Below are 16,249 nucleotides of genomic sequence, written 5' to 3' on the forward strand. Positions count from 1 at the left end.
AAAAAAGAAGAATATATTGCTAAAGTTTTCTTTTACTCCCTGAATTAATAAAATAAGAGCTAACATATAGTGAGGGATTGCTGAGTGCTGTGTTCTGCTCTAAGCACCTTGTGTACATCAATCCTCTAGCAACCCCAAGGTAGGCACTATTATCCCCCATCTCACAGGTGAGGACAATGAAGTTCAAAAAGCATCTTGCCCACAAGACTACAGCCGGAGGAGGCAGAGGCGGGGAACCAGCCCAGGCAGCTTGGTTCTGAGCCCCCACATTTAACCGCTGTTTTACACACAGCAGAGTTAGCTACCTCAGCCACTCTGTGCTGGTCCTTTTGGTCTAGGATGCTCTATCCAGAGTCCAGGGAGCATCCCGTGGCTGTTTTCTTCCAGAATCTAGAGAGCACTGGCTGTCTTTCATGTTTAAGAGGAAGGTGGTCCAGCTTGCCAGAGGCTCTGTGGGCACTCGTGGGCCAGGTGCTGGTAGGGTTCAGGTGAGTTCAAGGTGGGAACCCTCCAGCTTGTTGATACCGCTTCTACCTCGTCCATGATGCGCCAATTTCTCCAGAAAAGACTCGCACAACCCCCTGCCTAAGGAAACAGACCATTTGGGGAGCAGGGCAGAAGATATGGTCAAGGGTCTCATCTATCCCCATAGAGAATTTCTCTTAATTCCTCTGTTTTCCACCTCCATGGCTCCCCTCTGCTGAGCCTGGTGCCTCCTATTCTGCAGACTGTAAGTCCAAGTGCTATCTAACAGAAATATAATGCAAGCAACATTTCAAAAGAGATGAAATTAATTTTAATAATTGTATTTAACCCAATATATCCAAAGTACTATAATTTCAACATGTAATAAATATTAAAAAGTATTAATGAGGTGTTTTACTTTTTTGTACTAACTCTTTGATATTCAGTGTATACTTTACAGTTGTGATGCATCTTAGTTGGAAACGGCCACATTTCAGGCACTCAGAAGCCACACATGACTCGTAGCTACCATACTGGACGGCCAAAGTCTGGAAAATAAGCTTCATGTCTGCCATGGAAGAGTCATCTAGCCCCGTGGAGAAAGTGAGGAAGTGAGGAAGCCCAGCCACCCCCAGCCAGATGCCCACCAGACTGGGCATTTAGGGCCTGCTGGGCAAACTGGCTCACTTCCTGGTGTTCTCTTCCCCAAGCAGGCCCGCGGCTGCACTTTCTCCGCCACATCAGTTTTCACTTTCTTTCCATTGGCTTTTCTTAAAAAACAAACAAGGCTGTCTAATATCTGAAGCATTCCAAAGAGTACATGCAGCACTTATGTAAGATGTAAAGCCTAGTAATAAAGTACGTCATGAACCCCCAAGCCCCTGCTAAGTCGGTCATCTGCTACAGGGCTGCACCCCAACGTCTGCTCCTCCCACGCTGACCCCTCTGTCTCCCCACCAGCAAGGAACCGGAAGCCCGGGTTTTGTGTATCTGGGCTGTTCAGCCTTTCTTCCTCTTGGTTTACCACACGCGGATGTATCTGAAAATGAGACGGTGCTCAGTTATGCTTGTCTTTACTGTGCTGTGTGTACTTTTGGGCAACTTGCCCTGTCACCTACATTCTGCTTTAAGAGTTTCCGTGTTGCTACAGGAACCTAACAGGCACCTGCTGTCGCTGGATCAAATACTCCGCTGTGTGAACACACATTTGGGTTGTTTCCAAGCTGTACATTAGTATGAACAGCACTGCAAAAATTTCTCCAGAGCTTCCCCCAAATGGCAATCCTGGACCACAGAATATGAGGATGTTCAGCTTTGCAGGTTAATGCCTGTTTTCCAAAGTGGGTGTGTCAGTGCACCCCTCTCGCCAGCAGCCCAAAGACCTCCAACACCCGGGTTTGTCAGACGTTCTCAGTTTCGCCAATCTAAGTATCTGCAAAGTGGGAGCTCACTGTCACCTCTGGATACTAATGAGGTAGGACATCTCTTTATGTGTTTAGCCACCATTCTTGTTCGTTTTTCTTGTTCGTTGACATGCCTGACTGTCTTTTGTCCATCCGCAGGAGTCCTCTACACACGCTGGATTATAATCCTTTATAGGCTTCCCACTCTGTACTTGTCTGTTCACATTCTTTATTGGGGCTTTTTGATAAAGGGGAGAACTTAATTTTAATCTGGTAAAACTGGTCGTTTCTATTTAAGAGTTAACATTTTTTGTGACTTAAAAAAACCTTCCCTACCAAGGTCATAAAGGTATTCTCCTCTACGGTCTTCCAGGAGTTTTTCTTCAAGTAACCTGAAACCGATCTTTCGTACACTGTTCATCAGGGATCTGACGGCATTCCTTTCGGACTCCATCCTTTGTCTAGTGAGGGGTAATCCACTTCTGTCTCAAATCAAGTTTCTCTGGTCCATTTCTGGCAGCTCTTCTGTCTCACCAGCCAATCCCTGAGCCAATTGTGAAGGAAGCCTCAGCACTGGCAAGGCTGGTGCGTGCTTCTTTCTCTTCTTCAAAGTGGACAAACGATATTAGGACTTTATCCTTCCACGGGTTTTAGAACTGACTTATCGTATTTCCCAGAACACTGAATCCACAGATCAATATAAGCAGAACAGGCAGCTTTACCACACTGAGCCTTCCTTGCTAAGAACACCCTGTCTCTACTTATTCAAGTCTTCTTTAATGTCTCTTAATAAAGCTGTGAATTCTCCAGTAAAACTTTTACATTCCCATTTGTATCAGACATGGTTCACTCAGGAGAGCAGGGACCACGTAGGTATTTCCAACACGAAGGGAATTTGTGCTTTCAAACAACTGACAAGGCTGGGGGACGCACAAAGAAAATGGGCCACCTCTAACCGTCAATGCCCCCTCTGTGCTGCAGCTGAGAGCAAGCAGGCCAGTCTGCCACCCACCGCTGAGCAGAAAATGCTGCCGGGACCACCGCCACTCTGCAGCCCTGCCACGCTCCCACTGTCTGAGCCCACACACCCACACTGTGCCCAGGGGAAGAAGGGGCCCCCTCCCTTCCACCTTCCAAATGTCACAGGAATGCATCTCAGGGGCTAAACAACACCAGAAGCCTCTGGCAGGGGGTCTGGGTAAGACAGCTCCAGCCCCTGAAAGGCAGGGACTGTCCTGAAGGCCCAGACTGCATCAGGCACACCATCTGCTTTCTACCTCCCCAAAATACTGCTGAAATTACTGATCTACTGTGTCATCTTTTCCCATTTTCTTGGTCCCTGTGGTTTTACATCTTTTCTACTCTTGTTATAATTTTAGCAGCCTTTTAGTGGGACAATGAAATAATCTCTTGTGGTCACTCAAGAAGTCCCGCAGTCTAAGTTCAAAAGCAGCCAGACCTAGCACAGCTAGGACTTCCCACAGATTTACTTAAACTTCACCACATCAGGAAGGTCACAGCTGAGCCCCTGCCTGCACCCCGCACGCACAAAGATATTCAATGACCGGGTGGGCTCCCAGACACGGGCCTGCCCTGGAGGCTCCCAGCCTGGCCGCCACCATCCCCAATGTCACCAGAAAGACAGACGCCTCAACCAGAGACACGCACGAGACAGCCAAGCCAGAACAGGCTCCAGGACGACCGGGAGGGGTCGTCTCTCAACGGTCACCTTCACAGGCAGATACTGTCCAACCCCTCGAGCCGACACCCAGGTCTTCAGCAGATGAGTGTGCTATGTGTGTGTGTCACAGGCACACGCACACACCCTGGACCAAGCTGAGAGCCAGGGCTGCTGTGAACACGCTGCTCTTGGGGGCAACCCTCATCGAGGGGACGGGAGCAGAACCGAGCAAAGGAGCCGCAACTCAGACTTCGTGTGGCATCCACCCCTGTCTCTGGGGCCCGAGAGAGCAGGATGGCAGGAGGGCCACGACTGGTCACCAGGGCTGCCACCCAGGGGCTCGCTGTGGGCCGCAGTGCCCCCAGACGTGGCCTCTTGGGCCCCCTCATGCCCCCCATGGCCCTGGCCCTGCAATCGGCTGCGCTGGGACCTGCCGGCAATGGGCATGTATTTTTTAAAGAGACACAGAAAGAGAGAGGGAGGAGGGGAGGGCGGCCACCACACGCGTCCCCCGGCCCGTCACTCACCTGGACAGTCGGCTTCATCACTCTCATCCTCACAGGTCACCAAGCCGTCACACTGCCAGGGGAGGGGGATGCACTGGATGGCGCCGCTGCGACAGGCAAACTGGCCTGGGTTGCACCGCAGCTCTGTGGGACCAAAGGCAAGAGGCTGTTGAGGATGCGGCGCCACCTGCACCTCTGAGCACACGGGGCAGGGGTGACACAGACACTGACCAGACAGAGGTGCCAGCACACTAGGTGAATGCAGGGGGAGAGGCCACCCCCACCCGGGGCCCCAGGCCACTGCCTGGATGAGGTGGGGGCACGGGGCTCCCGAGGCTTCACAAGGTGCACAGGATGGCACAGGAGGGGAGGAACAGGGGAGCCCGCCACGAACCGAGACCACGGGGACAGGTGGGAGGAAGGTATTTCGAACTTCAGGTCGCATGTTGTATGGAGCAAAGGTGATTTAGCCAGTAAGTGACATGACAAGACCTGTGCTTTAAGGAAGGTACAATGGGCAGTGGTTTCTGGAAGCAACTGTAATAGGGGACCAGACAAAACACTGAGTAACTCAGTATCGAAGGGCCTGACTGAGGCAGGGGTCAGCCAGCTCCTGCCACCCGCCCGCCCTGGCTCTCAGGTGTGCCGTCAGCAGGCACGGCTGGGGAGAGACCATCCTTGGGGTAAGAGGGAACAATAACAATCACTGAAGCTCATCAGGGCCACAAAAGCGCTTGTTCTCAGGATCCACACTGGAAAAAACTTCTAATTCATGGGGCACTGGGTCAAGATGCAGAAGAGTCTTGCCTGGTTAGTGGGGAAAAATTAACTCTAGGCTAAATGCTGCCCTAGTCCTGACTAACCAAGATTAAAATGAAGAGCTGAAATGACCAAACTGTTTGCAAGTCACATCCTAAAACAAAGCTCAAGAATATTTATAGGAATATGCAGAAATATGCAGAACTCAGAAAGTCAAAATTCACAGTCTGCCATCCAATAAAAAAATTACCAGGTATGCAAACAGAAAATTATGACCAAAATGAGGAGGAAAAAAAAATCAATCCAGAAATGGCAGAAATGACAGAAAAGATAAAAACATTAAGAATTATTATAACTGTATTGCAAATATTGAAGAAGTTAGAGGAAAGATTAAACATGTTAAGTAGAGATATGGACGATACAAAGAAAGAAACCTACTGTGAGAGATACAAACACACTGCACAGACAACAGAAACTCTAACAGAAAGGAAAGAAGGCTAGAAAAAAATGAATTGTGGCTCTGGGACCACTTCAAGCCACCCGCACACATGTACATGGAGGGGAAACAGAAAAAATATTTGAAAAAACAATGGCAGAAAAATTCCCCAATTTGATGAAAACTATAAACCCACAGATCCAAGTAGCTTGATGAACCGCAGACAGAAGAAACAGAGAGAAAAATACGCCAGGGCACATCATAATCAAATTGCCTAAAACCAGCAATAAGGAGAAAAGTCTTAAAAGCAGATAAAAAAGACATGATGCACAGAAAAACAAAGTAAAGATGACAGCAGATTTCTCACTAGAAACAACACAAGCTGGAAGACGCTGGAACAACACTTCTCAGTCTGAGAGGAAAAAAGAAAAGACTGCCAACCTGGAGGCATTTAAAGCAAATGCACACATACTCCATTGTGGGGTTTATAACCTGAGTGGAAGTAAAATTGTGACAACAGCAGCACAAAAGCCAGGAAGGGAGAAACTGAAGCATACCGTTTAAAGGCTCTAACACTACAGGTAAAGTGGTCTGTCCCATAAATGCGATAAGTTAAAGTTGAATATCACTAAGCTAACACAAGAGCTACAGCAAATAAGCCAACGAGGAAGACAAAAGGAACAAAACATACTCAACCTAAAGGAAGAATAAACAAAGGGAAAAGGAAACAACAGTTGGCACAAATAGAAAACAAACGACAAAATGGTAGACTGTTATCAAATTTGCCTGATCAATAAACATATGGGGTGATCGAAACACCCTAACTAAAAGGCAGAATTTGTTACATAGGTAAAAAAGCACGATGAAACTACATGTGTCTAAAAGAAACCCACTTTACATAAGGACACAAATAGGTAAATATGAAACAATGGACAAAGATATGTCATGCTAACACGGATCAAAAGAAAGCAGAGGTGGCTGTATATATATATATTTATATATATATTTTTTTTTGATTTATTTTTTGGCTGCGTTGGGTCTTTGTTGCTGCATGGGGGCTTCCTCTAGTTGCGGTGAGCAGGGACTACTCTTCGTTGTGGTGGGCATGCTTCTCATTGCAGTGGCTTCTCTTGTTGCGGGGCACGGGCTCTCGGCGCATGGGCTTCAGTAGTTGTGGCACACGGGCTCAGTAGTTATGGCTTGTGGGCTCTAGAGCGCAGGCTCAGTAGTTGTGGCGCACGGGCTTAGTTGCTCTGTGGCATGTGGGATCTTCCTGGACCAGGGCTCGAACCCGTGTCCCCTGCATTGGCAGGCAGATTCTTAACCACTGCACCACCAGGGAAGTCCCAGGGGTGGCTGTATTAATACCACACAAAGGAGACTTCAGGGAAAATAATATTACGAGGAATGAAGAAGGTATGTAATAGTGATAAAGGACATAATAACCTTAAATGTCTCTGCATCTATAGCAGAGCTTTAAATGAAGGAAAAACTGCTGTAACTGCTAATAGACAAATCCACAATCAACTTCAATCCCTTCTCTCAATAACTGATAGAACAAGCAGACAGAAAATCAGCAAGGGGGGCTTCCCTGGTGGCGCGGTGGTTGAGAATCTGCCTGCTAATGCAGGGGACACGGGTTCGAGCCCTGGTCTGGGAGGATCCCACATGCCGTGGAGCAACTGGGCCCGTGAACCACAACTGCTGAGCCTGCGCGTCTGGAGCCTGTGCTCCGCAACAAGAGAGGCCACGATAGTGAGAGGCCCGCGCACCGCGATGAAGAGTGGCCCCCACTTGCCGCAGCTAGAGAAAGCCCTAGCACAGAAACGAAGACCCAACATAGCAATCAATCAATCAATCAATAAATAAATCTTTAAAAAAAAAGAAAATCAGCAAGGATACAGACAACCTGAACAACACTATCAACCAGCTGGACCCAACCGACATTCACAGAAATCTCTGCCCAACTACAGCAGAATACACAATCTTTTCACATGCGTACAAAACATTAACCATAATAGATAAATATACGAGCCATAAAACAAATCTCAATACATTCATAAAGGTTCAAATTTAAGTGTGTGGCTTGATCACAATGGAATTAAATTAAAAATCAACAGCAGGGGCTTCCTTGGTGGCACAGTGGTTAAGAATCCGCCTGCCAATGCAGGGGACACGGGCTCGAGCCCTGGTCTGGGAAGATCCCACATGCCACCGAGCAACTAAGCCCGTGCACAACTACTGAGCCTGCGCTCTAGAGCCTGTGAGCCACAACTACTGAGCGTGTGTGCCACAACTACTGAAGCCCGCACGCCTAGAGCCCGTGCTCCGCAACAAGAGAAGCCACTGCAATGAGAAGCCTGCGCACCGCAGCGAAGAGTAGCCCCTGCTCACTGCAACTAGAGAAAAGTCCGTGCACAGCAATGAAGACCCAACTCAGCCAAAAATAAATAAATAAATTATTAAAAAAAATCAACAGCAGAAAGATGTCTGGGAAATCCCCCAACTGTATGGAAAACAACTGACATACTTCTAAATAGCCTATGAGTCAAAGGAGAAATGAAAAGGGAGATTAGAAAGCATTTTAATTTAATGAAAATTTGTGAAATGCAACTAAAGCAGTTCACAGAGGCAAATGTATTGCATTAAATTTCTATATCAGGGGACTTCCCTGGTGGCGCAGTGGTTAAGAATCCACCTGCCAATGCAGGGGATGAGGGTTCGAGCCCTGGTCTGGGAACATCCCACAAGCCGAGGAGCTACTAAGCCCGTGCACCACAACTACTGAAGCCTGAGCGCCTAGAGCCCGTGCTCCACAACAAGAAGCCACTGCAATGAGAAGCCCATGCACTGCAACGAAGAGTAGCCCCTGCTCACGGCAACTAGAGAAAGCCTGCGTGCAGCAACAAAGACCCAACACAGCTGTAAACAAACAAATAAATATTTTTAAATGTTTAAAATTCCTATATCAGAAAAGAAGAAAGGTCTCAAATCAATGACCTCAGCTGCCACTTTAAGAAATCAGAAGAACAAATGAACCCAAAGTAAGCATCAGCCAAGAAGTAAAAAAAGATCAGAGAGAAAATTGATGACACAAGAAAACAGAGAAAATAACAACTGGATAGCCATTTAAAAAAAGAAAAGAAAAACTGTGATCCATTTCTTGTGCCAAAAATTAACTCAGAATAAATCACAGAGCTAAAAGTAAAACCTAAGACTATAAAACTTCTAGAAGAAAACATAGGAGAAAATCTTTGCGACCTTGGATGAGGCAAAGATTTCTTAGATACCTACACCAGAAGTATAATCCATAAAAGAAAAAGTTGATAAATTGGACTTCATTAAAATAGAGAACTTTCCTTTTCAAAAGACATTGTTAAGAGAATAAAAATAAAAGTTGCATACTGGGAGAGAACTGTAAATCACACATCTGATAAAGGATTTGTATCCAGAATATATAAAGAACTCTCGTATTTCTTTTGAGAACTCTCATATTCTCAAAAGAAAACAACTCACCCAATTTTTTAAATGGGCAAAAGATTTTAATGGACAATTAACTAGGGAATTCCCTGGCGGTCCAGTAGTTAGGACTCGGTGCTCTCACTGCCAGGCTGCCAGGGCCCCAGGTTCAATCCCTGGTTGGAGACCTAAAATCCCGTAAGCCTTGAGGCATGGCCAAAAATAAAAAAAAAAAAGAATGCACAATTAACCGAAGAAGATATACAGATGGCAAAAACACATAAAAAGATGCTCAACATCATTACTCATTAAGGAAATGCAAATTAAAGTCCTAATGAGATACCATTACATATTAGAATGGCTAAAATGAAAAATGACGATACCAAGAGCTGACAATATGTGAGGTAATTAGAACTCTCCTACAGTGCTAGTGGGAATGTAAAAATGGTACAACTACTGTGGAAAACAGTTTGACAGTTTCTAAAAGGCTGAATATATATCTACCATATGACACAGTCATTCCACTCCTAGGGATTTATCCAAGAGAAGTATATGACCATACAGAGACATGTTCAGAGTAACATTATTTGCAATAGCCAAAAGCTGGAAACAACCCAAATGCCCCAAACAACTGAATGGATAAGCAAACTGCAGTGGAGCCATACCATGGAATACTACTCAGCAGTAAAAAGGAATGAACCACTGAGATGCAGCAACGTGTAAGACAAAAGAAGACCAAAACGAGCAGCCAGCTGCAGGCTGCAGTTTGCCAAACCCTGTTCTAGAGTTAAGTGTCGAAATAAACCTACCCATACCCAGCACCTAACACAGGGAGGTGCCCACTGAATGTCTGCCGAACTGAACTACTCTGTTCTTTAAGTCGCTAACAAAGCGTCATCAGTTCTGATATCCCCGGGAAGGTTCTTTCCCTTCCTGACTCACCTGCACAGTGCAGGGGCTGTTCAGAAAGCAATCCAACCTGTGACTCACTGGTTAACACATGTGAATTGCTCATTCAAAAAATATTTGCCAAGCACCACTTCATGCTGGGCAACCCTCCAGGTGATTGCGCTAGTGTGGTCAACGGAGCAGGAAGAGCCAGTACGTGGCACAGCCTGCCTCGCATGCCAGGCGGGGACCAACACACGGTCAGCTGCTTACTGTGTCCGCTGGGGATTCCCGAGGGTCTCACTGGTGTTACTCCAGCTGTAAATCAACATTCCCTTTCCTTTCTTCCTCAATATCCTCCGGGTCCCCTTGTAAAGCATCCAGCACAATTTCTGCCATGTACAAAGCTGCTCAAAATCGTCCCCCCCTCTTTCCACTACTGGCTTCACCAAGGTCCTGTCCCAGCCCCCTCTTGTGATGACTATCTCCTGGCTGGCTATTCTAGACAATGGATTGTTCATGCTTTTTGAAATAATCCATGCCCTCATCATGTACGTGCAAGGCCACAACACCAAAATACGAACTTCTTTCACACTAGTTCTCAAATCTTTTCATTTCAAAACCTTTTTATACTCTTAAAAATTCTGAGGACACCAAACATCTTTTGTTTATATGGGATACATCTATCAACATTTACTGTATTGGAAATTAAAGCTGAGAAACTGTGTAAACACAAGCTTCCCAAGCATTTACTCAAAAGGTCAAACACATCATAAACGCTGGAGAGGGTGTGGAGAAAAAGGACCCCTCCCACACTATTGGTGGGAGGTAAACTGGTGCAGTTACTATGGAGAACAGTACGGAGGTTCCTCAAAAACTAAAAATAGAGCTACCATATGATCCGGCAATCCCACTCCTGGGCATATATCTGGAGGAAACCATACTTTGAAATGATACATGCACCCCAATGTTCACTGCAGCACTATTTACAATAGCCAGGACATGGAAGCAACCTAAATGTCCATCAACAGATGAATGGATAAAGATGTGGTACATATATACAATGGAATATTACTCAGCCATAAAAAAAGAATGAAATAATGCCGTTTGCAGCAACATGGATGGATCTAGAGATTATCACACTAAGTGCAGTCAGACAAAGAAAAACAAATACCATATGATATCACTTACATGTGGAATCTAAAAATGATACAAATGAACTTATTTACAAAACAGAAACAGACTCACAGACTTAGAAAACAAACTTATGGTTACCAAAGGGGAAAGGTCAGGGGGAGGGATAAATTAAGAGGCTGGATTAACATATACACACTACCAGGACCTCCTGTATAGCACAAGGAACTCTACTCAATACTCTGTAATAACCTATATGGGAAAAGAATCTGAAAAAAGAATGGATATATGTATAACTGAATCACTTTGCTGTACACCTGAAACTAACACTACATTGTAAATCACCTATACTCCAATATAAGAAAAAAAAAAAGCTTAAACACAGAGTTACTACAGGAGCCAGCAATCCCACTCCTAGGTATGTGTCCAAGAGAACTGAACGCCAGGACTCACAGACACCTGTCCTCTGATGCTCACAGCAGCATGACTCACCAGAGCCAAGAGGAGGAACAACCCAGGTGTCCAGCAACAGATGATGGATAAACAAGCTGCGGCCTGTCCATACAATGGAATATTACTGGGTCATAAAAAGGAAGCAAATTCTGACACATGCTACAATGTGGATGAACCTTGAGGACATTATACTCAGTGAAACAAGCCAGACACAGGAAGACAAGTACTGTACGACTCCACTTACATGAAGTCCCTGGAGCAGTCAAATCCACAGAGACAGAAAACAGAAGAGGTTGTCAGTGGACGGGGGTTGGGGATGGGGAGCTTTTGTCTGATGGGGACAGAGCTTCAGTTTGGGAAGATGAAAAAGTTCTGGAGATGAATGGCAGTGATGGCTGCACACCACTGCCAATGTACTTACACTGACCTGTACACTTAAAATGGTTAAAGTGGTAAACCTGATGTCATGTGAATTTTACCACAATTTTTAAAAACCCTTTAAAAGAAAGGAGAGAGAATAAATGAATGAATGAATGAATGAATGAAAAGAGAGAGAATCCCAAGCACATATCCCATTGGCCATCACATCAGGTAGCCTCTGGAAACAGCACTCTGCACCTGTGAGAGGGAGAGAGAGGCAGAGGACCCCTTGGTGCTGTCATGAAAATCATCTGACCTCTTGGAGTCCTAGAAACCCCAGCCACATGGGGAGAGCTACTGCTTTTTTTTTAAAAAATAAATTTATTTATTTATTTATTTTTATCTTTGGCTGCATTGGGTCTTCGTTGCTGTGCACGGGCTTTTTCTCTAGTTGCGGCGAGCGGGGGCTACTCTTCGTTGTGTGCACAGGCTTCTCATTGAGTTGGCTTCTCTTGTGGAGCGTGGGCTCTAGGCGCATGGGCTCAGTAGTTGTGGCTCGCAGGCTCTAGAGCGCGGGCTCAGTAGTTGTGGCTCGCGGGCTCTAGAGTGCAGGCTCAGTAGTTGTGGTGCACGGGCTTAGTTGCTCCGCAGCATGTGGGATCTTCCTGGACCAGGGCCCGAACCCGTGTCCTTCGCATTGGCAGGCGGATTCTCAACCACTGCGCCACCAGGGAAGCCCAGAGCTACTGCTTTAACCACGCGATGTCTGGGGCCTGGAGGACTCGTGCCCTGTAGAAATGTCATGTCTCTGCAGTAGATTCTTTCTCTAGATTCAATTTCTTCTTTGTCAGCAAGTCTTGGCCTCATTTTAAATTATGTAAAGTGAGCTGTCTCAGGTTTCTGTGTGAAATTTAGTACATGGCCTAAATTGTCTGGAACTGATTTCCTCTCAACATTTACCCACAAAGAAATAGAGGAAGGGACTTACATGGCGGACCAGTGGTTAGGACTCTGTGCTTTCACTGCCCAGGCCCGGGTTCAATCCCTGGTCAAGGAACTAAGATCTCACATGCCATATGGCGCGGCCAAAAAAAAAAAAAAAAAAAAAGAAAGAAGTAGAGGGGGACTTCCCTGGTGGCACCAGTGGTTAAGAATCCACCTGCCAATTCAGGGGACACGGGTTTGAGCCCTGGTCTGGGAAGATCCCACATGCCGCGGACTAAGCCTGTGCACTACAACTACTGAGCCTGTGCTCTAGAGCCCGAGCGCCACAACTACTGAAGCTCGAGCGCCTAGAGCCCGTGCTCCGTAACAAGAGAAGCCACTGCAATGAGAAGCCCGCACACCACAATGAAAAGTAGCCCCCGCTTGCCGCAACTAGAAAAAGCCTGCGCACAGCAACGAAGACCCAACGCAGCCAAAAATACATAAATTTATTAAAAAAGAGAAATAGAGGAAAATGGCATACAGCAGAAGCCCATCACTTGGGAAATCAAAACTCAGCCCAGAAGTGCAGGAGCGGGTTGGGCCCCCTCTCCCCAGCCACCACGGCCCAGGCTCCCAGCGGCCCTCAGGCCCAGTCCTAGGCCACCCGGCCTCCCCAACGTGGTTCGCACATGCTTCCCCGGAAAGAGCTCAGGGTGGGGCCCAGTGGGCACTGGGCAGCACTGCACAGGGCTAGAAGGCATGGCGCCTGGGTATGAGGGCTGCCAGTTCCTGCTAACAAGTGCTGACAACGCAGAGAAGTCAGATGCAGATCCGCGGGTCGCCCTGCAAGGCGGGCCCCCTGCAGAGGGCTCACCTGAGTCCCAAGGTCAGAGGCTGAGAATAAGGGGCCTGAACCCCCAGTGACCACAGGGAAGGCCCTAGGCTGGACCCCTGCCACGATCAGGGAAGGTGGGGCATGTGCCCTGGAGGGAGCCCTGTGTGGCCGGGCCCAGCGGGACACATGAACCAAAGGGACCAAGTGCCTTCATGGTCACGCTGTGAGGAGCCACGCAGGAGTAGCCCCAGAACACCCACGGCAGCAGGGCCTGGGAGGCCGTTTTAGAACCAACTGTGATCACATCAGCAACTCCCACCTTCCCGACGGGTTCCAAGTGCCACTTGCCCTTTCAGGAGGTGAAGGGCCGCCTCCAGCCTTCCTCCGGCACCCCCTCCTCCCATGTTCTTGGGAACCCTGACTCAGCTATTCCCACGGCTCCCCCTGTAGCACCCCTGGCCCGTTCCCAGTGGTTCCCAGTCGCTATCACTTCACGGCTCCAGCAGGTTCCTGGCATGATATACAGGGAGATGAGCTTTGAAAGAAGCCCCAGGGACCTGTCCTGAGACAAACCGCAGGCCTCAGCTCCCGGACTGCAGTGAAGCCCCTTGTCAGCCAAGACCCCTACTCCACCTTGCTGGGCTCCATCCCCTCCTAAGGGTGGTGGACACGAGGCCCCAAGGAGGTGGCCAGCTACACAGCTTCATGTGTGTCCTCCGTCTCCTGGAATGACTCCGGGGCCCTCTGAGGAGGAACATGCTCTTGGAGGGACCTGCCCGGGGAAAGAGGCAGGCCCAGGGCTCTGAACGGTGCGGCGCCCCGTCGAGGCCCCGTGGACAGGAGGCCTGGGCGGCCCTGGGCTCAGGCAGAAGTCAGGGTCACAGCAGGAGGGACACTGGCATCTGATCTTCAAGCCGCAAGGCGCTCAGAGACCAGCTGCCTGTGACCCTCAAGCCCGAGGGCCCAGAGTTCTAGAGGGAGACGGAGGCACATGGCTCAGGGCAAACTATAGACTGAAGTGTTACCAGTGGGGTTTAAAGGCAGGCCAGACACCTCGCTGCTTATGCTATCCCCACCTCAGCCGCCTGGCTCCCTCAGCAGAAGGGCTGACCCACCTGCCCTGTCCCCTGTCGGGCTGGCACAGCAGGATAGGACCCAGATCCCCAGCCCCGAAGCCAGCAAAGCTAAGTGGAATCCAGGCAGGAATCACAGCCGCCCCGTCAGGATGCTCTGCACTCTGATGTGGGGCGTGACTAACCCATCGTCCTTCAGAGGGTTGGGTCCAAGTTTTCTGATTCTGACCCATTTTCTCTCTGTTAAGACAGAAGTCAGAGGACTCATGAAACGCAGTGCCTCCATAGAGGTCAGCCCCACAAAGCCCCAGGGGACCAGGGCTGCCTGTCTGCCAATGGGACCTGCAGAGCCAGGGATGCACCAAAGCACTGTGAACATGAAAAGGCTCCTGTGGTGGTTTCAAAATACATCCACTGATGCTTCGATGTGCCTCCCTACCACCAGGGGCTCCCCAGTCACTGTGACCTTCAAACCCTTCACTGAGCCAGGGCCAGGCTCCCCCTCACTCAGCCCACCTGAGGGAGAGAAGACACCCCCTGCTTCCCGGCACCTGCCTGCCCCAGGGGAGCGGCAGCCACTCCCGCCCATCAGCCGAGGAGTCACAAGGCTGGACATTGCTCCCACCAGCACAAAGTGACAAGGCCGAAGTTCAGTGTTGATTTCTCATAAATGACAAGCACGTTCTACATCTACATCTACATGACCATGACCTGCAACCTTCTCTCCTCAGACACGGCCCAACCAGGACACTGGCTGGTCTGCTGTGCCTGCCCTGCCCTGTGAGTCTCCTCGGTGGATGTTCGGGAAAGAAGGCCTGGCTGCAAGTGAGTGAGCCTAAAAGAGGAGGGGAGACCCCAGGAAAAGGACGGGACCAGAGAGGAGAGGCAGGATTGCCACGCATTTCTACTGAACCAACAGCACCTCAAGGAACGAACAGCAACTGGCAACAAGTCTACACTTTATGAGGGCTGGGTGCAGGGGAGGGAGGGAGGGGCATACTTGGGAGGGAGACCAGGGCAAAGGGGTGGGCAGAACTGGAGTTACAGCATCCGCCTCTGACGGAACATCCACCAGCAGCTTCATCCAACACTCATGCCACACACTTTTTACTTTTATTTTTTTCTCCCGGTTTTATTGAGATATAATGACAAACAGCACTGTATAAGTTTAAGGTGTGCACCGTAATGATCTGACTTACAGACATCGTGAAATGATTATCACAATAAGTTTAGTGAATATCAATCATCTCATATAGACAGAAAATTAAAGAAGCAGAGACATTTTTTTCCTTGTGATGAGAACTCTTAGGGTTTATTCTCTTAACGACTTTCCTACATAACACGCAGCAGTGTTAATTCTATTTATCATGTTGTACATTACATCCTGAGCACTTATTTATCTTATAACTGGAAGTTTGTACCTTTCGACTGCCTTCATCCAATTCCCCCTCCCCAACCCCCGCCTCTGGTAACCACAAATCTGATCTCTTTTCTCTGAGTTAATTTTTGTTTTTGAAGTATAACTGACCTACAACACTATGTTAGTTTCCGTTATATAACATAGTGATTCTATATTTCTATACACTTCAAATGATCACAACTCCAGCTACCATCTGTCACCATACAAAGTTATTATAATATTATTGACCATATTCCCTATGTTGTATATTTCATACCTGTGAACCAATTACATTGCAACTGTAAGTTTGAACCTCTTAATCTCCCTCACCTATTTCTTTCCTTCCCCTACCCCTCCCCTCTGGCAACCACCTGCTTCTTCTCTGTATCTATAACTCTGTTTCTGTTTTGTTACACTTGTTTGTTTTGTCTCTTTTTAAATTTTTATTTATTCATTTACTTATTTATTTAT

The 16,249-nt window shown here is 47.8% G+C and overlaps 1 protein-coding gene across 2 annotated transcripts in view; it reads right to left on the reverse strand.

Moving 5' to 3' along the window:
* DGCR2 (DiGeorge syndrome critical region gene 2) overlaps positions 1 to 16,249 on the reverse strand; it is a 72,066-nt gene that overhangs the window by 35,937 nt on the left and 19,880 nt on the right. For both annotated transcript variants that reach the window (XM_068562562.1, XM_068562561.1), the window contains exon 2: positions 4,077 to 4,199. In XM_068562562.1, coding sequence (XP_068418663.1) covers positions 4,077 to 4,199 — 123 coding nt within the window. The remainder of the gene's footprint in view (positions 1 to 4,076; positions 4,200 to 16,249) is intronic.

Source organism: Eschrichtius robustus, chromosome 14 (assembly GCF_028021215.1).
Source record: "Eschrichtius robustus isolate mEscRob2 chromosome 14, mEscRob2.pri, whole genome shotgun sequence".
Taxonomy (NCBI): Eukaryota; Metazoa; Chordata; class Mammalia; order Artiodactyla; family Eschrichtiidae; genus Eschrichtius; species Eschrichtius robustus.